This window comes from Necator americanus, chromosome V, assembly GCF_031761385.1.
Source record: "Necator americanus strain Aroian chromosome V, whole genome shotgun sequence".
Lineage (NCBI taxonomy): Eukaryota > Metazoa > Nematoda > Chromadorea > Rhabditida > Ancylostomatidae > Necator > Necator americanus.
The window spans coordinates 16,645,375-16,667,107 of NC_087375.1; the positions used below are offsets into that span (position 1 = coordinate 16,645,375).

Here is a 21,733-nt window from a genome sequence, read left to right on the forward strand (position 1 = left end):
TCCACCCGGCATCGGATTGGTGCGTCAGGGTCTGATAGCTATAAATGGGTTGCGACGGGTCCACTGGCGCCAGATACCTATAGAAAGGGGTGCGACGGGTCCACCGGCGTCGGATTGGTGCGCCGGCGCCAGAGAGCTATAAAATTGGTTGCAACGGGTCCCGCGGTGTCGAAATGGTGCGTAATAACTTCTGTGCATGTCGCAAAAGATGAATGGTTAAAGCCGTTTCATAGCTGTGGTCACTGAGCGCGTTGCTTTTCAACATTATGACTCCTCCGCGTGTCTATTTCTTTCTCTGTTCGCCTCAAGTTGGTAGCATGCCTTCCTAAGAAAGTGGAAGATGCATCCAAACGGCTGCTTAAATAGTAGCGAACAGTTTACATGATCTGACGTAGAACTTTATCGTTATCAGTAAGATAAAGTCTTTTACGTCATTTTGTGCTGAAACATCATTCATTGATAGCTCTTGGAGGGTAACAGGAGGAAAACCCAAATTTCGAGCTTTCAAAGTGTGTCTACATTATATTGGATGTCTACATTCTGCTGCAAATCCTACCTCACGCCTCAAAGCTGCGCAGCGGTGGCCCTGGCCGTCGGGCAGCTATGGTGGCGAGACTTCGTCTTGGCAGGTTCAACCATGCCACAAAGGTGTCTGGCTAGTAGCCCGGTCCTTGGGCCAAGGCTATAGGCTAGCTAAGTGAGGGGTAGTACGACGATTCCGGTGCCAGGCTGCTAGCTTGCTAGTGCGACAAGCCGACCGAGGACAACACCCCCGTCGCGTCATACTGCTAATGTCTACTATGTGCTCTTCCGAAGCTAGGACGTACCCCAGAAGCGACGCGCATTGTCCTCGCCCGGGCAATGTGGCAAATATGCGAGGGCTACCGGCTAGAGGACGGAGCCGGCCAAAGAAGTTAGTCCGCCGTCGCCAGCAACATCCAATGCGCTTGGCAACACGTAACGTTGGGACGCTTACTGGAAGAAGTCGTGAACTGACAGACAGTCTCAGGAAACGCCGTGTTGACATATATTGTGTACAGGAGACTTGCTGGAAAGGCTCCAAGTCAAGGGAATTAGGCAATGGCTACAAGCTCATCTACCACGGCACATCAAATCGCAACGGCGTTGGTATCATATTGAACGAGTCGTTTAGAAATAGCGTCACAGCGGTGGATCGACTATAGGATCGCTTGATGGCTGTAAAAGTAGATACAGAAGTGGAATTGCGAGTCGTATCTGCTTATGCGCCACAGATGGGCTGTAGTGAAGAAGAAAAGGCGTGCTTTTGGGAAGATCTGGAGCAGTACGTCCAATCCCTGGAAGGCGAAGAAGTACTTTTAATCGGAGGAGACTTCAACTGACATGTCGGTCCTCGGAAGGACGGATTCAAGAGTTGTCATGGTGGATACGGCTATGGAGCTCGTAACGACGGCGGTTTGCGAATCCTGGAGTATGCTGTTGCAAGTGACTTGATCATTGCTAACAAGCAGTATCGGAAAAGAAAATCGCATTTGATTGTGTACACCAGCGGCGGTCGTGAAACACAAGTAGATTTCTGGATGTTACGCCGACGAGATCGCCGACTTCTGCAGGATTCAAAAGTCATCCCTACAGACCATGTCGCTGCCCAACACCATCTGCTCGTTATGGACTTGAAAATCTCCCGTCCAGGGAAGAGACATCCAAGGACTGAAAAACAGCGCATCAAATGGTGGAATCTGAAGGATCGAAAGGAGGTATTTATCGCGTTCGTGACTCCATCTACACTTCCCCACCCTACTTGTAGTGTGGAGGAAATGTGGTCGTCTACTTCCAGCGTTATACGCTTGACCGCAGAAAACACTCTGGGAAAGACGACTCTAGGTAAGCCCAAGGTACAAAAGGCTACGTGGTTTTGGAACGAGGAAGTTCAGGCGGCAATTCGTGAGAAGAAGTCCAAGTATAAGCTTTAGTGGAGGACGCGTCAGCCTGAAGATCGGGGTGCTTACCTAGCGGCGAAGAGGGAGGCTAAGAAGGCAGTCTCCAAGGCGAACCGTCCGGACCGCTACAAGGCTGTGTACGACATGCTTGATATCAGAGAAGGCGAGCGGGCAGTGTATCGTTTAGTCAGAGCGCGTCATCGCTCAACGTTGGATTTGGAGCACACCAAGATCGTTAAGGGAGGTGATGGAGACGTTCTTCGCCGCTCTGATCAGATCCTGGAAAGGTGGCGAGAGTACTACAATCACTTGTGTAACGAAGAGTTCTGTCATCCTCCCATCCCAACTGTTCCCAGCGTGCGCTCCATCTTCGGCGTCGTCCCGATAACAGAGAAGATGAAGGAGGCGCGACTGAGATGGTTCGGTCACGTCTTGCGGCGAGAGGAAGATTCCGTGGCCAAAACCGCACTGAAGCTCGACGTTTCAGGAGTGAGGCCGCGTGGGAGGCCAAAGATTCGCTGGTTAGACCGTGTGAAGCTGCGTGGATATGATAGATGCGCGTCTATGTACGGCTGATGCAATGGATAGAACCAAATGGAAGACAAGAAGCAGAAAGGCGGACCCTGCAACAACGCGGGACAAATGCTAGGAAGAAGAAGAAGAAGTGAAGGGGAGCGAAGCGAACGCCGCAGAAAGTCTGAAGTCCGGCTTTAGCCGGACGTTCAGACTGGTATATAATATATATATATATGTATGTATGTATATATATATATACATATATATAGCTATGGAATGGGGTGGGACGGGTTCCACGACGTTGGATTGGTGCGCCGACGTCGTGGAGCGATAAAGAGAGGTGCGACGGGTCCAAAGGCGTCGAATTTGTCCGCCGGAGCAAGATAGCTGTGAAATGAGGTGAGACAGGTCCTACGGCGTCGAAATGGCGCGCAATAACTTCGTGTGCACGTCGCAAAAGGTGAATGGGACGTTGCAGCCTTCTCACATCCGTGACTACTGCGCGCGTTGGTTTTCACCTTCATGAGTCCTTCGCGCGTTTGTTACCTTGCAAGTCTGCCACATCTTGGTAACATACTTTCTTCAAGAATTGGAAACGCCCATGCAGACGGCTGCATGAATAGTAGCCAACAGTTTACATGATCTGCACGTGGAACGTTATCTTTATCTCTACGATAATGTTGTTCACTTTTACGTTAGAACATCACTCTCTGATAACTGTTAAGGGAAAACAAGAATGAACCCTGCACTTCGAAAAAGTCACTAGGATGCTAGTCACTAGAATGCTCTAACACACAGGTCCGCGATCCCCTTTTCTCAAAACTTGTGAGGCTGTAAGTCGAAGAATTCGGCGACCATCCGTCTGATGTCATCGAAATTCGTGAAAGTGTTCTTGACCAAGAAGGTCTTAAAGGGGTCGAATAAGTTATAATCAGAAGGGACTAGGAAAATAAAGAGATGGGGTACTGTATTTCGGCTTACCTCTTCTATTTCTTGATGTGTCTCTTTAGCTATGTGGATTCTCGCATAATCAACTGCACCGAAACTGTTCTCGGCCGCTCTTTTCAAGGAGTTTCTGCGAGTTCCTGGATTTGATCGGCGTAAATGACAGCGGTAACTGTGCCCTCGCGGGAGCTTAAAGTACAGCATTCACCCGAATCCGAAACGGAGGCTCTCCGAACGGAGCTGATTCGGAAATCATGTCTCCTCTTGCAGAGGGTGAACCAGCGGTGGACAGTCCTGATGGAAGTGGGTCCCTTCTCCAATGCTCTTATGATGTTGTAGACTGCTGTCGTCGCTCTACCCTGACAAGACTTTCTTATCAACCTAATACGTATATTTAACTCCTTTCTACAATATATGCACGCTGCTTTCACATTTGCAGGGATATATTGTCATTCTACCTTCCTATATTTTATCCTACATTTCTATTTTTATCCCAACTTTCTATTTTTTAACACGCTTCCGATCGTTTTAGCTTGACCTGACACGTATAAACAAGTACAGACACAGCAACTAAAGAAGTCATTGTCTGAAGTGAGATGTGTAAGTTGTGCACGTCTCTATGTGCATGCGCGCAAGCCTAACCTATTTCGGATTACGATGGGCACCTTTGTATGGTTGATTTCTATTCGCTTTTTTTCCCAAACCGCCCTCATAATGATGATTCATAGCATTATCAGTGTAGGCGCATGTAATTCATATCTGATACTACATAAACTCGTCTAGTCTGAAACAACAAACACCATAGTTCATTTTATTGCACAAGAATATTTATTAGTCTGCCTTTAGAATATACAGAAATGGATTGAGTTGATCCGGTCGAAGGGTTGGCGTTTTTGTGATATCTGAATTGAGAAATGTTAGTATTTCGATATCGAAAGTAATAGTTAACATGAGATATAGTTGTAGTATGGCATTGTAGATAATGTGTGTCTGCTTCTTAACCTACTGATGACAGCGCTTTTTTGCGTGTCTGAAGCGATTTTGAGAAGTCTGCTAATCACCGGTAAGCCGCGTTGTCCCACGCGAAAAAAAAGCGGCTCACATTTAAGTTGTTATGAAGAGAGTTTAGGATTCTCGTACTAAGTACGGTGTTACAACTTGTCACTCTGCATTGTTATCAATTAGGGTTTATGCATGACATCCTAGAAATGTGTACACGCTCGCAAGTGTGTTGTTAAATGTTTAACTAATGTTCAGTTGTTTATTTGTTTAATAAATGTTGTTCGAAATTCTACATTTAAAGTGTAAAATTCCATCACAGAAGTCGTAAATGTGTCGATTTAGGTATTCGAGGGTCGATGGCTAACTAATGCCTGACGCCTTCTAACTCCTACTTCGCAACTCTGCATGTAGAAAAACAGTACACAATTTCAGTGCATTAGTAATATGGGGATGAACAGTGTGGTCAGAATTTATGATTTTCATGCTGTGTTCATTTGTGCTTTAGTCTCATCTACAGTAGATGTGTGCGAGGTAGAGAGCACTCGTATAGCTCCGCCCTCACACTGAGAGTCACCCACACGCTGGGCCATACTGTTAGCGGAGGGGAATCACAATTCAATTTTTCTTAGACATAATTGCGAAGTTGTCACGAAATATCTTCTTACCTTTAACAATGCACTTTCTCCATTCCTCAAATGTTAGTCGACGATTTGAATCAACGTCACATGTTTTGAAAAAATTTCTTGAGCAATGCTTCACCTTCTTCCATTGCAAGAGTGCGTTCTTGTACGGTTTCCACTCACTTCGCTCTAATACCTAGAGGAAGTTTTCAATGAATAGTGTTTTCAATGAAGATTTACCATGTACTAAGAAGTCCATTTTTTGCAAAAACCTCATTTAATAAGTGATCATGTTGATTAATTACACGATTCAGGTAAATTTTCGATGTTGATTTCTTCGCTTGTAGATGGGGTTCGTAATACTGCTTGCAAATACCACTGCAAAACCAACTATTTGCTTGTGGCTCCAAAACTTCTGATTTCTGTTTGTATAGTGTTTTGAGTTTTCGGTGCAATTCTTGAAAATCCCGTCCCTCTCACTTACTAGTGGGAACAATTCACATAAAAGTTTTTCTGAACGCTGCGTCTAACACAGTCAAAGTGCAGGTGAGTTATCTCATACGCATTGCGTTCGCTTAAAAATCGGCGTCATTAGACTGTAGCTTTCGTTGTGGGAACTACAACCTGTCTTCATTTCACAAATAAATAAGCACCTGGTTCTTATTAGTATTTAACTTGTCGAATTTCCACATTAGTGCAGCATCTCTACCAACGTTATCTGATGCTGTACTGCCTGAAATAACAACGGTAAACAGAACAAACAGAAAGGACAAACTTTGGTAGATGCCGATTTTATAGTTTAAAGGCATTACATGCTTCACAGTTATTCAACAGCTTCAAGTGAGTAATTGTTTTGCTAGCTTTCGTTTAATAAGTTAAATAAGGATCAAGTTACCTATCCTATTCTTATCACCAGTTTGAACTCCCGTCTAACTGCGTTGCCTTCACTGATCAATGAAAATTAAAAGTAGTGACATTTTCTGCAAAACTGAATTTGCACTTTTTTTAACTCCACTTTAATCATTTTTTTTTTAAATTTAGGCATTGATGAAATGAAACGGTGATTCCATAGTTTTTTTTTTTGTGAATGCTTCAGTACTGCATTTGAAGAGTATTTGAGCCTGATTTCATTTATTTTTTATCTTTCTCCTTTTTGTTCTCAACAATTAGTGGAGAAATATGTGTCAACATGGAATGACGTAAAGCTCGTCATCGTACTGAGAAAGATAAGGTTTCACGTCAAATCACGTGAAGTGGAAGGTACTACTTGAGCAGCCGGCTGCATGCGTTCGGTCAATTGCTCAAGGAGGAGTCTGACCAACCTGATGGAGGAAAGTGCAGGGAATAGACATGCTGGGAAGTACATATAGGTGAAACGCAACACATGCAGTTACGAGGGCCACGAAACAGTTCACAATGCCTCCTTTTTTGACAAAGTCGCTTTGAGATATTGTGCGCTCCACTCCTGACACCAATGTTACTGGTGTCACCCCATTTTATCTCAGTACAGCTATCTGATGCCATCAGTTCCGTCTCACTGCTTTCCTGAATTTCGTTACACACAAACACACGTGACAGAATAATTCAGTTATTATATAGCACGAGTTCCAGTTATATATAACTTATCTAGTTATTATATGACTTATATATATATATATATATATATATATATATATATATATATATATATATATATATATAACATGACTAGTTCAGCTTATCAAACGAGCATCCATAGATGTTAACAACAAGCTTTATATGATGTGCTTCTCGCTTAGAACATAATCGAATTAAGTCAATCAGAAAGTCGGATTTAACAAGGCTGGAACCAGTATGTGTTCGAAAGTTTAACAGTAATTCCAAGTGAAAAACAAACATAGATTGCATGTGGGAATGGACTTTTGTTGGAAGTGAGCAAGTTTTATATGTGAAAGAAAATAAACAGGCTATAAAGATTTGAAAATAAAACCTGAGCATTATGTAAATGTACATATAATCACTTCGCAGAAAAATATAGGTTTTACCCTTTTATCGAACCAGCTTAGCTCCAGGACTAAAAACTTGCTTGTAGGCGTTTCCATCTACTCAACGTACGAAAATGGAGAAGCGGACTTTATTGACTTAATTATTTCAACTGACTTTGGTTCTATGCTCCATAAAACGTTTTCGATTTCTCACGTACACTGACTACGAATACTACTTCCCAACATTGGTTTTGCTCGTTTCTTGAAAAATGCTTTCATTCTGGAAGAACTACTACACAATGTATTTTCGACAACTTTCTACACTTTCTCAGCCTTAAACCGATTGTGGTGATGGTTGCACAAATTAATATCCTGTTGGTGGAATTTATGAGTATTCTGAAACAAATATTCCGCAAAGAAAGTCGTTCCAAAATTTAGAAAGGGTTACATTGAAGACACCGTGGCATTGTTGTTATTTTCTAAAATGTTTTTTGTCAAGTATATAAAACAATACATTTCACCACTGATTATTTTTGCATTTAATCGACATATTATGACCATTGAAGCTAAAATTGGCTATCTTCATAAAGGAGGAGTAATGCTTGGAAATACCACATTTTTGCCAACGGCCCCTGAAACTTGAGAAATCTGACCCCGAATACTGATCGCACAGCTTGTCCGCCAACTGTTAGCTGTGAGGAAATTGATTTTCTTTCCAATTTTTACAAAAACTAGTGCAGTGTCAGCGTTCCTCCACAACGGTTTACCGCCTCATAGTGGCGTGGAGGTGACTCTGGGCGTCGAACTGCAATGCACAGCGGAGGTTCGTCCTCCGGCAGGGTCTCGCTAGCTAAGAAGGAGTTTGACACATCCGACATCCCGACTTCTCGGAATCGGAAGCCTAGCTAAGAGTAAACCATTGCTAATATTCACCACCGTCTTGGCAAAATGTCGCAAGGTGGCTCCCTGATCCATATAGGTTGGGCGACGACCTGTGGTGAAAGCTCGCCGTGGCAGGGCTGCTCAGTTTGGTGAAAAGTCTTTTTGCCACTCCAGCATATTCACTGCCTCAGTACCCTGCAGACTGGGCCCTGCCGTCTCAGACGTCGGACGGTATGGCGACCCGTGAGAGGCGATCAAATCTCAGGTCGCTCAGGGTGTCATTGATTCTGGACCAAGGCGACACACGCACGACTCGCCATGGAGACTGTCTCGGATTGTGTCCTTACAAACAGCGTCCTTCTGACGCTGTTTTCGCTTTGTAAGTACACAGACGCTGATCTTCACGTCCTACTCGGAGCTGCAGAGCGTATCAAATTTCACGCGATTGCTCTGCAGGAGACCAAGTGCAGAAGGAGGGACAGATAAATGACGGTACACTCGTCATTCGTGGAGAGAAGGTTCCGTCGCGTAGGCGGCGTTGGTTTTGTTGTGCACCCATCTGTCGTCCATCTTGTCGATTCTCACGAGATTATGTCACCTCGTTTGGCCATTCTTCGCCTCCGCCCTCTGCGCCAAAAACCCTTCAGTATCATCAACTGCTATTCACCAACATCAGCAGCTGATGAACCCGAATTGGACACGAGGACTACGAAGAGCTGGAGGAGTAATCCGCAACGAGAAATCCTTGTACAAATTCGTTGTCGGAGACTTCAATGCAAAACTAGGAAAGGCCACAGAAGAAGAATACAGGATTGGAAGATTTGGATTAGGGAACCGGAATGAAAATGGCCGGGCTGTTGTCCGCCGCTCGCCTCTTTCATGGGAACTCTCTTTTCATGAAAAAAGATCATCGTCGGTGGACATGGGAATGACGCGACTCATGCGGAGATCGACCACATACTCACCAACCGGAGGTGGTGTCTACTTGACGTCTCAGTAGTACCATCCTTTTTTAGTGGTTCTGATCACCGTCTCCTTTTGTGCGAAAATACAACTTAGCCACACGATGGAAAAGAACATCTGCTATCGCCAACGAAGGAGAAAAGAAGTCGTCTACGACGATTGCGTACTCGAGGACTCCTTGTCCCAAGGTGACTGGCACATCGAGGAAGACCCAAACGTGGACTACGAGACGCTGCTCAGAGCATTACGAGCCTGCGCTGAACGTGCCTCGAAGCCGCTCACGACAAACTTGGATCGAATTTCGAAGACCACCAAGGAATTGTTGGGAAGAAAAAGGATTTTGAGGCTTGATCTAAATGCAGCGGTTAGTAGCAGACACTAGCTGCAGAAAAGCGTTGCAGGGGGATCTTTTGAAATACAGGCAGAAGAAGATTCTGGAAGCAGCACGAAGAAGAAAGAGTATAAAGAAGTGCGGCAGGGATCTTCGCGAATATAATATTCCGCTAGCAGAGCGAAGACGGGACTCGCACGTCTTCTCGTCGTGAGATGGAAATCATTACGGGTTCTACTCGAACCTTTTCCGTTCATCAACTCATGTATCAACCCCGATCATCCCCACTGGTGAAGCTCCACCACGGATTCTCCCTTCGGAAGTACGAGTCGCTATCAAGAACATGAAACCTGGCGCAGTCCCCCGACCTAATTTTATATCAGCAAACTTTCTTCGTGTTGGTGGCCATCCACTTCATGTAGTCTTAGCAGCGCACACGACATCCTACTTTCAGAAAGAAAAGATTCCAGACCAGTGGAAGACCTCGCCAACCGTTCTTATGCATAAGAAAGGTGACCGAGAGGACATTCGGAACTACCATCCGATATGCTTGCTGAGCGTGTTATACAAAGTATTCAGCACTATAATCTTCACGCGCATATCTAGATACGCTGAATTAAGCCCAGCCTCAAGAACAAGGTGGATTCCGTTAGGGTTCAGCTGCTTGAACCACATCCAGACCGTGTCGAGAGTCATAGAGGTTTGCCGGAAATACTGCCTGCCCCCACTCTACCCTTCGTCGAGTATGAGAAAACCTTCGACAGCTGAGAAACGAATGCAATACTGTCAGCGCTGGTCGATCAAGGTGTGGACGCGTCGTATGTGAGGACACTAGCCAATTGCTACGATCAATGCACCACGAAGAGTAGAGTAAGATTTTCCACCGCTCCCTCACCATACTCATTGGAAAGGGGATACGACAAGGCGATACTATATCGCCGAAGCTGTTCACGGCTGCATTGCAATGGATAATGAAATCACTTTTCTGGAAAGAAAGGAGCACACGTGCTGATGGAAGATTTCTCTCGACCCTTCGTTTCGCAGTTTTCTTTTCGAGCAGTATCAATGAAGCAGAAACGATGCTCAACGAATTGAACGAAGCAGGGAGGAGAATAGGATTGCGAATAAACTGAAAGAAGACACAGTTCATGAAGAACGCCTACTGCGAGGACGGAGGAGTATAAATTGAAGCCTCCCACTAGCCTTATCGTGGAAACTTCGTCACACGTATACCTCGGACATTCTATAAACATGGAGAACGACTTGAAGGAAGAACTGAATAGAAGAATAAGAGCACCATGGGCAGCATTCGGAAGCAGGGAAGCTACGGACCAACTGACCAGCCCATCTGTTTGACTCGACAGATCTTCCAGAACTCCATTAAAAGACGGAGACGTGGGCAGACACGGCTGCCACGTCTAGGAAGCCATTTACTACCCTCAGAATCTTTAAGAGATATCTTTTGAAGTTTAACCGGTGCACACAACACCTAGCCGGTCTCCGCAGCTCCGACTTAAGAGAAATGTCCCGTCTTCGCGACCCAGCGGAATATGTATCGAAAGCAAAATATAACGATAGATGGACTAAAAGAAGGCTAGAGTGGACCCCAAAAGATGCTAAACGCTTTGGAAGACCGCCGACGAGATGGAGTGACGTGTTCGCTACACGGATGGACCAGTTGAGGACTCAGCTGGATATGGCTCAAGGACCTTGTCAGCGTCACTCACGAAACTTGAGAACACCTAGGATGAGTGGAAGAGATGCTGGGGCCTGCACGTCCAGTGAAGACGGGCCCTCTAAGTATCTAAGTAAGTAAGTATTAATCAGCATTTTTGCACCTACTGAAACTGCTGAGTACTATAGCAACGATTATTATGAACTGAATACGTTGATATCCAAGATACCAAGCCAGCGGGCTGTAACTGTCGGAATTGATGTGAACGCAAAATAGGACTCAAACAACACTGCTAGGGTGGTGTTATTTTGCGAAACAAACATTGGATAACGTCGGAGATCGGAAGAAGAAAAAAAAACCTCGTCACAGCTTTCACATGTAAGAAGAAGACTCAACGACTTCAGTTCTTTTCAGCTCAACGATACATTTCTAGGAAAGAAGTCGTCGAATTCCATATCAATCATCAGTTTTAAAGGATGTTGAATGTTGGAGGTATATCTGCCAATTCTGTCAAGCGTCGGTTAATATTAGATTTCGAATAAAAAAGAATGGATGACTCTGATCCTTTCACTAGATGCATTCAGAACGCTGCAGAGAAAACGCCCTCTGTTTTCACACTGACACTGAGAAAGAAGTTCTCCTTTGTATCTGTGGTGAGCAGAAGCCTCTGAAACGGATGCTGCGTCGTCCCCTAAAACCTGGTTGAATGTATGGCATGAGTGAGGGTTTGTAACGACGTGGAAAGATTAGAACTTGAGGAAAGCATATGCTCTACTAAGGCAGTACATCACCAAGATGAAGAAATTTTGGCCTGTTCTCAACGCTCCCAACGGAGTCGCTGTCGGGGAGCAACGCCGGTCATCTGGGGAGAACATTGCACCACCTTGCTGAACTGGCTAATATCGCCTATCTTTGATCTCGTGCACGTTTGCCGATTAGTAAATGCCGAGGGACTCATAAGTTCTGGTTTGTATCTAAAAAATGAGGAATGGAAAATTTGGAGGAAAAGATGGATTTAGCACCCACTTAGCTATTCAAAACTTCGAAGCCCCTTTCGACTATCCTCACCAAGGTCAACCCATTATAAGCCGCCATACTCGTAGTTCGTTTTTTATTCTCATCTTTCGACATCAATGTAACTGGGAAGAAGAGGGCCACTACTATCATTTACAATGGGCAGCGGATCTCCTAATCACGGATTTCAAAATTGTAAGTCAATACCAAAGACCGTAAATTGATTGTCTACCCCTGTCCTTAATTCGCACTTTACCTTATAGCATGGATTTTTAACATACTGATGTCATGGGTGAGGAAAAAGAAACATCAAAACTGTGATTGCCTGTAATTATCATTTCGGCCTTAATGGCAGCGAATAAGCGACGTATAAAGCGAACTCTTCGCCTGCCCGTACATCCTGAAAGATGATACGATAAGGCACATCAACATCAACATAGACGCGAAAACATACTATTCTTTCTATTTCTCTTCGACTTCGGTGTCGGCTTTTCCTCTTCGCAATGTGGCTTTGCATTCAGAATTGATGTACCTAAAAAAAGTTAGCCTACCGATGACACGATGCCGACAAAGTTGAGTTGTCAACAAAGGATTCCCAGAAAATTGCAACCATATAAAAGTAACTATGGGATTAAGCACTCCCGAGCAGAACAGTAGGAATTCATTACAGACACACTTCAGATGTCTCGTTCGTCGAAAGAGCTCAGCTTGATTTGATTAACGAAAAACGAAAAATGAGATCATTCAATAATACGTTCGGAAGCAATAGAATTCGACCAACCTTCTCAAAAGTCTGATGTCTTGCCACAAAAAATGTATGTGATAGAGATAAAGAAAACGGTCAATGGCTGCAAAAGACCAGGAACGATAATAACGATGTAAGGAATATGTGCCATGAAGACACTCCTAAGTGACGCATGATTTGAGTGGATGTTTTTAGAGTTTTAGTTTATTTCTACGAAGTACATTTGCTCCCAAGAAGTATTTCACTACATTTATGTTGTAACAACTTTCCAGAGCCAAGAGGTACGGGCTGGCACAAGAACAGCAAATAGGCAGACAAGTTTGAAATGAACCCATTCCTCTTCCATCATCATTCTGTATGCTCATATCATGTCCAAGTTCCGAAAACGTATATGTACAACTTCACCTGGAATAGGTTCTCCTGTAGCTGTATGTACACACCAGCAGTATTTTTGTGCTTCCAAGCACTGCACAGGAAGGTAGAATCTGTAAATGATCTTGAAAGATAAATACGGAGACATATGAATGTACAGTTTTTTGAACTCCTACTCAAATATGATTTATTATTAAAGTAAGGTGAGAGGACGTCATTGTTATTTCTCTCTCTTTAAAATATCTTAAGATTTAGATGTCACAGTGTGATTTTAAAAGAACACGAAGAGAGTGATGCTCACGTCTCCTAATACTGAAAAATTCAATAAAATTCATTCAAAAAAGGCTCTAAAAGACTTCTCCTTCAAATCTTTCTCACTAGGTGGATCACAATCAGTTCGTCATAAGGCTACGTGGCGCGTAGGTAGGTGCAATACGGACTGCAATGGAATGAGAAAGAAGAATGGCTTCACAAGTTAATCGAAGGCGACAAAAACCATTCATTAAAACTCGGAACGCTTGGGATTCGGCTGGTAAGGGTACCGTAGTGAAATAGACACACAATCGTTAGTAAAAGGTTTGGCCTGACGGATCTCGCTCTTATTTCAGAGTTTTACACAGACAAGGACCACCATCTCCTTCGAGGAAGGGTTTCTCACACGGAAAGCAGAAAAAGCACCAAAGTTCACAAAAGGAAGTTCCAAAACTGTCATTGACTGGGATATCTTCGTTCCGCTAATGAGCTTTTGGGAAGATACTCCAATGGACCTTTTGGGACCTCGCGTAGCTTTGCAGGGAGGCGATAAAAGACAGCATCACAGAAAGAAGAGCAACAGTATTGGGTGGAATAGCAAAAAAGACAAGCTACACCCGTTGGAACTTTACCAATGCAAAACAAAAAAGACTCCCCTCTGGAATTCAGGTGAATTAACTATGGCATCTAGAAGGGAGATTTAAAAGACCAGTGACGACTTGTCACGCACCTGCCATGACGTCGGTGGAAATTCTCCCACCCTCCAGAGGATCTAGTGTAAACATGTGAAGAGCCTTCCGCCAGTCCTTATCAGCACACTAGCAAGTTCTTCACTCATCCTCGAAATGAAAGTTTCCTAAGCAATAAAAGAGTAATACCCTATAAGAAGGGGGATCCACATGACATCAGCAACTATTTCCCAAGATCTAGAGAGAGGAAGATCACAAGAGCAATCCTGAACAGAATTATTGTGGAACAACATTTGATGAAAGACAGTCATGCGAGCAAGCAGTGTTTCGAAAAGGACGCAGCATGTATAGTATGCACACCATTTCAAAATTCATAGAAATATTGCAAGAGTACTGTCTGTGTCTCGCTTTCATCGATTCAGCTGGAATGGAAGTCTTACCTATTTGATACAGAAAGATACTCAGTGAGTAATCCAGCAACTTTACGCAGGTGAAAAGAGAGATTCGAAGTTTGGTCTTGTGCCAAGCCACTTCACAAAATCCTTTGAAGAGGAACACGATGACCTGTTCAACATCTTCATCTCCAAGTCCTCTCTTCTTGAATCCTTGGCATTGGGAACTGTATTTAGTGAAAGATAGCATCAAGCGACAGTTGGTTCGTAAAAGAAAAGATTAAAAGACTCTACAATAGGCAATGTTTGTTACATTACCTGTCGTATGTTTGTGTGTTTGTAACCTATAACCTGTTTGTAGTGTTTGTAACCTATACACTCTAATGGTAGCCGGAGTGTCCGAATAGTTGATAGAAAAGAGTAAGCGTATTCGCACAAGTGATGAGCGGACCGGTCACTACTGTGTTCGGCGTTAGACATTAATGTCTGCTTCCTACCGGAATAAGTGTACCGGAGACCAGATTCCAAGTCACAAGAAACTCTTAGATCCCTGGTACAAGTAATAAAGAAATCATTGAAAGAAATCTCCAACAAAGCAGACCATTCTAACATTGGTTCTTGTGTAGACAAGTAGTTCGTAATAGACTCTATGATAGGCAATGTATCATAGAGTCTATTACGTATCATAGAGTTCATTCTGGAGTACTTAAGCATGCTGCACAGTGCGTAGATATAATTCGCCTTGGTGATAATCTGTAAAAACGCGGTGGTTCATTAGTTCCGCTGATCGCTAAGACTGGACAGTTTGTTTTCCCTGGAATTCTGGCATAGTGTACTTGGAACAATATCGAGGCTTCACAAGGAGAGAGAAGGAGTTTGATAGAATATGCATAGCACCAAAGACCTTAAACCGTTTTCATGGTAAAATCGAAATTGTCGGCCAATAATAGAGTTTCACCAAAACTTCGTTGGCATAACAAGAAAACGTTGGTGTGTTGTCCGCGCCTCATGAGACGAAGGGAGCAGCAGGACAAGTTGTTGGAATTGTTTTTTTTTCAATAAAAGAAGAATAAAAAACACAATTTTCAATGAGGCGGGCGGGTGTAGTGTAGCAGCTAGAGGTTCCGCTGCCTGCACGATCGCTCTACTGCGCCGACTAACGACTGCGCTATACCCGCCCTTGTCGGGATTTAAAAACATAAATTTAATCCAGACAGGGAAGTTGGGTTTTTTCCGTCTGTGCCCCATCTGAAATACATACATACATCTGTAATGCCGTCGGTTAGAGGTTCTGCTGCATGCACGATCGATCGGAGGTTTGAATCCGCCCTAGTGTTCACCAAGCCTTTCGTCCTCCGGGGTCGATAAATTGGTACCAGACGTGTCTGGGAGGATAAAAAACTGCCTTGACACACCGGCTAGCCCCCGCAGCTCATTGAATAGGCCAGTTACATGTCACACACAAAACATCAAACGGTTCTGAATGGAAGAGAACGTGGTGGCGCATCCCAAGCGGATTGATTAACGCCAGACACACCTTATCTTCAATCTATTGACGACATACACGTAACACGGGAGGAATGACGTTTACGGGTCAAAGAGAAGGGTAGTCTTAGATTGTTCGGCGTCCAGCCACAGGCCTACTGCAAAATTTTTTTTTGAGAAAAAAATTGATTTTGCCAATAGTTCATAGTTTTTTAGGTAAGAAAGAGCAGAAGGAAAAGCCGTTAATAATTTCGTGAAGAAAAAACGAAAACACTCACACGGAGTCTGTAGGCGAACATGTGGGAACATAAATAGCCATGTCTCCATTGCTTTTCTTCAGTAGACTTTTCTTTCTTTGTACATTGCAGTCAAGCCTAACTAAAATTGTTGTAGCAATGATTTCTGCACCAATAAGATTGATTCTGAATACATTTTAACGTTGCCAAGATAAGTGCATCTCCAAGACCGAATCTCCAAAAACCGAAAAACTGAAGTCGAACGAGAAAATAGCAAAATTAATAGCAAAACTTTGCTATATTTCGACGACTCCATCAAAATGATGGCTTTGAGCCTACGTTTCCTGAGAAGACTCAAAATGTGCTCTTGAAACAATTGTTCTAAAAATCATGTGCTTTATGTGCTACTGTAGCTGCAGCTGGCATAGTAGAGTCAAAACGAAATGAAGGACGTACGCGGCTTCTCTAGAGGCGCTTGGGTGGAGTGTCGCAGCTAGGAGCGTGGCAAAACTCGCTGGCACCAGTCATCGGTGCAGTTTGCGACGGTCGCACCTCGCTTCCAATTGCTTCCTCCACCGCGCCGTTTCGAGCGCGTACGCAAATGAACCGCAACTACAATCATGATTCATGTCGTTTTGACCCAACTATAAGTTTTCACCTTTGTCGTTCTCCCCGTTCAAAGATGGTGTCCTTCGTTCGACGATATCCAACATCTCTAAAAAGTAGGTTTAAAGGTGTAGAAAATCTTAAAAGTATGCACGACTCTAGTCTAAGAGAAAATGCAGATTAATAAGTACAGATGCTGATTATCATTCCCTCACAGCTGAATTGGCCTGCTTCATCAATTGTCTGACTGAAATCTAAAACTGTAGTTGGATCAAAACTCAAAAGCGAGTGGTCAAGGTGAAAATATCGCTGCAATCTGCAGAAAGGTGACGAAGAACCACTCATTGCCACCACGCAGCTGCAGCGAACCTCAATTCGTTTGAACCCGACTGCAGAATCCGATCAAGAATTTGCGGTCGGTTCCACAAAACTCCCGCCGGAACCCCAAGTCCCCATCTTAACGGATGCGTGAGTGGTCGTGTCGCGACGCTATGGCTCTGAGCGAGCTCTGCCATATCGGCGGCTATCCGCAGTCGTGAAGGCCTATAGTGTCACGAGTTATGAGAGTATTTGCTTTGCATATGTTGACGACGTAATCATGGCTGTAGTTTTTTTAATTTCGATTCGTTCAGTTTTCCTTGACGTGATAAGCTTCTGACGTACTCACACCCCACAAAAATGCCCACATTTCCAAACAGAAGGTGATGCAGTATTGTGCACGCGAGGTTGATCGCTTACGATGAGGTTTTTCCACCCAATAGAAGCATAACGAGTGGTTCAGTGGTTAAACTTCATCAAATAGATATAATTCTCATCCTGTCAATTCTTATTTTGTCTTATTACTTACCAGTCTGAACGTTCACTTACTTCTTGAATTCGCTTACTTCATGGAAAATTCACTTAGAGCTTTTGCGCGGTACTACTGCTCCGTGGGATCCGCCCCACTCCATTATTAGGTGTTGACGCACCAATTCGTTGGGACCCGTCCCCCCATTCAATAGCTTCCTGGCATCGGCACACCAATTTAACTTTTGTAGGGAAGAAACGAATAAAGTTCTTTAGGTTCAGATTGCGTTTCAGAAGTTTGCTGTGAGGTTCTGTGTCTGTCATGAAGAAGAATTTAACACTTTTCCACATCACTAATAGATTTTTCCTCACATTTCTTTCATACTCTTCTGACGTCAAATAAAAAAGAGTTGTACTGATTTCGCTGATCATGAACTAGTCGACATTATCAACTTTCGACATATATATCGGCAAGTGTTGATCTCTCATACCCGCCAACCGCTTTCCTCGCCGTTTCGTCTCCTATTGTCGAACACAATCTGCAAAGAAAGCAGAGGCTTTCCTCCAAGTGACAAAAATGAGAGGTGGTTATACTCCGCTCATCTTTCTCTAATCGTCTTAAGAAGCAGCATGAGAGACGCGTTTTTTACGACGGTCTCAGTTCCAGCGCGCCACTGTTTTGCGCGCGGCGAGTAAAGTTGCGAGCAGTCGAGGATCACTTATGTCTACTCACCTTCCTGCTGAGGTGAAACCAATGAGTAGGATGTTCAGAGGATCAGAACGTGTACATGGAAGTTCTAACGTACTTCATAGGAACTAAAGCAGTTCTCAAGCCGTTTTTTGCGGCGATGAGGGAAAGTTGAGCGGAACCATGCTCGGTTCAGCAATCTACTACCCGAACTCTACGATTTCTGTGGGTTTCGCACCACGTCAAGATGGTGATGCGCTGTCTTCAAGAACATTCAGTCTAAGTTCCCACAAATGGAAATTGAAAGTATTTCGAACTTTGCTATAATTGCGTTGCGACCTTTACAACACGGTAACTGATTAAAAATTTTCCTCGGATTCTCCTAGGGCAATGAGAACGTCCCTACAAAATCGAAAATTTCAAGTGTTTCAACAAATGTGATGGAAATGATAATTGCATACAGTTGAGTTAGAACGATTTGAAGCACGGTGCAGTTGCGTCAACAGTGGGGCACGAAGCGGAGCAGTTCACATGACGCTTGCGAGCGACTTGGGCTGCGTAGATGAGCGAAGGTCAAACCTCGATCACAACCGCCAGCTTCAGCGCGCCTCTTCGACACGGGCGCTTACGCAACTGCACCGAGCTTCAGGTCGTTTTGACCCAACCATAACCTGTCAAGCCACCTATTTTAGGCTGTAAAGGAGACGAACTGCCGAAACATCAGGAAATAAAATCATCTAGCAACCCTGTGTACAGCTCACTAAAAAGCAGAACAACATCTTGTTATGACGAGGTTCACTGGAAATCGAACATTCCAACTATAATCTTCGCGTGATTTAAACACCTACCGTGAGTGTTGCCTTGTGACGGTATGGACAGTATGGAATTCTCGTCAACTATCGTACGCTCAATTAGGTCGGAGATTGGTGATGTCGTCACTCCAGCGATGATTGACAGTGTAATGGTGTAAAGGTCACATCTCATCTGTGCATCCTTCAATCAGCATCGAATGGTACACGAAGAAAACGATACATTTTGATCTGGTAAGATTACAAAGAGATTTACAGTCAGGGTTAGGTTGGTTGGATTGTACAGGATGCAGGACAAGTAAAGTTTTTGAAAGATGTCATATTATAGAATGTTCAGGAATTACCGCACTCTTCTTGGACTAACAAAACTCTTCTAGTATTCAAGTATACATGAGCACTCAGTAGGTGCTTAGAGGCAGCATACCACGGATCTGGCGTGGTGAGGAAATCTACAGCAAAAGCTAGAGATGGAGTTGTAGGCTGCGGGATTAGGGGTTGTTCTGCTCACCTCTCCCTAATCGTCCTAAAAAGGGTCTGGGAACCGCTTTGGTTCCTGCGAGGAACGCCAGGACGCTCTTCTCTGGTTCCCTCAGCGACCTATTCTTAAGTTTCACTTGAATAGGAAATCGAGGAGAACTCACTGGCTATCGACTGCTGCGGAGCTGGATGTGGCGCGTGTACAAGTGTGGAGCGTTCCAACTTAAACTGTCGTGAAAAACTGAGTCTTCAACACCGTTTTTTCAAGCTACGATTAGGGAGAGATGAGCGGAACCACCCTTGATCCCGAAATCTACGACCCCGTGCAGAGTTTTTCCTTTGGAAATCCATACTATGTCAGATTCGTGGGGTAATACCTTTACCCACGTAAGTATACCTGATGATTTGACGCAAGAGCGACACAATGGGACCACTGAAAAAGAGTGAAGAGAACGAAACCTTCTTGTGCAGTTTTGCTGGGCTTAGCCCGCAAGGAGTTTGTTTGGACCGAGAAAAAAAGGAAAAAAGAGGCAACATTGAAACAAAACAAAACCAAACACAACAGAAGCGAAAAAGTTTATGAATATAGGGAGAATAGCAGGAAAATCCGGTAAGTTACGAAACTTGATATCAGGGCACAATATGTGGATAATATGCGAGCAACAAAAATGGCTAAAAATGAGAGAAGGTAACTGGAAGAAGTTCCTAGCGCAGACATTAAATATGAGAGGAAAAACTCTTGAAATGCTTTTTTCCATACCTTTTTATCCCATTCAACTTTTCAAGGTAATTTTTGTTTTGGTTTAAAGGGACTTTTAGGAATTTTAAGATGAGAAATTTTATAGAACCTATCCAATTGTATAGGTCGATGAGCGGAGCGAAGTTGTCACTTATGGTAACGCATTCGTTATTTCTACTGTTTGCCGTATTTTTGGAAGTTGTGTTCATCTATCTTGAGACGAATTGTCGGTTTCACCATTTTACCTAATTACTTGTCTTCGCATAATTTACAAATTGTTGAATAAATAACCACGCAAATCACTCTATGCAAATTATACAGTTTTTCGTGACAGCCTGTAGGACGCTGTCGTTTTCCCACTTTGCAGGATGTGTTTCCATTACTGTAGGAAGAAAATTTGATCTACGCATCCATACTAGTATTCCTTAGTTGAATTCATGCTATATTAGCGGGAAAGATAATCTTCGCTAATATCGCAGATAAGATGATCTTGTTATCAGCCGTTTTTACTCACGGGCACACCCGCACTGGTTCTGGTCAATCGTAGATGGATGTGGTGGGTCAGTAGCCATTTGAAGCGCACTACTAGCCAAGTTGGCGTCGAACAGGAAAAGAATTTGCAACATGTAGCACATTTCTAACGATGTCGCGCTTAATTTCGAGTTAACGAACAGAAAAGTAGGATTTATTCGGTTTCTTTGCTGCTGCACTCTCTTTTCCAGCTTTCTTCGTATAGAACTATCAGCAAAATGTTACAAACTCTAAGAACCGGCCATTATTGCTTGCGTGTTAAAAGTGCATATTTAGTTGACAGTGGTCGAAGTTACCGCTTGACTGTACTGAAGGTGAGAAACACGTTTAACGTTATCGAGTTTGTCTCTTCTTGTCCCTTCTTAGAAGGCTTCAGAGAAAAATAGAACATTTGAGAATATACTTTTAGTAGGGCATATATTAATTCGTCACCAGCAATGAATTTGACATCACCTGTGACGTCAACAGTTGTTAAAACGTGCTTTACGCGTGGGCGTATAACGGGTCAAAGGGAGATTCTTAATTGAAGCAAAATATGAAACTAGAGAAGGCTAAATCATCGCGTCAACAAGTTTTGGCGAAAAAGTCATAAAAATTACTTGAGGATTCAACTATTTAGGAGCAAATAAAGTTCCTATTGTAGATTACCAAATCGAAGCACAGATACAAAAGCGAGAGTCTCCAACCGTTAAGCGACAAAAAGACTGCTTTTCTGCGTAAGTGGTCGTCAATACATGAGAATCTTGATACATGAAGCCTAATGGGAGCGTTTTTCCACTGCTTTACGACGATTCCCTTTAAGGAAGAAGTATGGTCGCATTTTAGCGAGAAGTTCTAGCCCTGCACACTTTGGATTGGATTAAAATCCCTAATCTAAGTTTTTGCTTCAGCAAGTAATGGAGACGACCTTTTGCTGTCAATTTTTGGAAAGGAAAAAAATGTCCTTCAAATAACTATTGTTCTTTCTTTAATTAGCTTACTTTACTTAACAAGCGATATTTCTAGTTAAAGGACTAGAATCTCCAAAGTTTCAATTGAAGAAGATAGAAGAAAACGAGGACACTGGCAATTGAGAAATCGACGATGGAGAGACAT

The 21,733-nt window shown here is 43.5% G+C and overlaps 3 protein-coding genes across 5 annotated transcripts; 2 read left to right on the top strand and 1 right to left on the bottom strand.

The window, feature by feature from the left end:
• Positions 1–791: 791 nt before the first annotated feature.
• On the top strand, positions 792–2,495 carry RB195_014110 (uncharacterized protein; the record flags this gene model as incomplete). 3 transcript variants are annotated; one of them, XM_064204226.1, is made up of 4 exons in its annotated part: positions 792–1,124; positions 1,185–1,331; positions 1,392–1,874; positions 1,953–2,495. In XM_064204226.1, the coding sequence occupies 4 exons, from the start codon at positions 792–794 to the stop codon at positions 2,493–2,495; spliced, it is 1,506 nt and encodes a 501-aa protein (XP_064060107.1). The 3 variants fall into 3 exon arrangements, with proteins under 3 accessions (XP_064060107.1, XP_064060108.1, XP_064060109.1); XM_064204228.1 differs by lacking the exon at positions 792–1,124 and having other exon boundaries at positions 1,194–1,331; positions 1,392–1,736; XM_064204227.1 differs by lacking the exons at positions 1,185–1,331; positions 1,392–1,874; positions 1,953–2,495 and having other exon boundaries at positions 792–1,184.
• Positions 2,496–4,211: 1,716 nt separating this feature from the next.
• On the bottom strand, positions 4,212–19,066 carry RB195_014111 (uncharacterized protein; the record flags this gene model as incomplete). The annotated part of the gene is made up of 9 exons (XM_064204229.1): positions 4,212–4,282; positions 5,048–5,198; positions 5,656–5,735; positions 12,157–12,231; positions 12,286–12,363; positions 12,982–13,061; positions 16,045–16,144; positions 16,661–16,717; positions 18,931–19,066. The coding sequence occupies 9 exons, from the start codon at positions 19,064–19,066 to the stop codon at positions 4,212–4,214; spliced, it is 828 nt and encodes a 275-aa protein (XP_064060110.1).
• Positions 19,067–20,010: 944 nt separating this feature from the next.
• Positions 20,011–21,501, top strand: RB195_014112 (uncharacterized protein; the record flags this gene model as incomplete). The annotated part of the gene is made up of 3 exons (XM_064204230.1): positions 20,011–20,056; positions 21,258–21,354; positions 21,441–21,501. 3 exons carry the CDS (start codon positions 20,011–20,013, stop codon positions 21,499–21,501), a joined length of 204 nt encoding a protein of 67 aa, XP_064060111.1.
• Between the last annotated feature and the right edge of the window lie 232 nt (positions 21,502–21,733).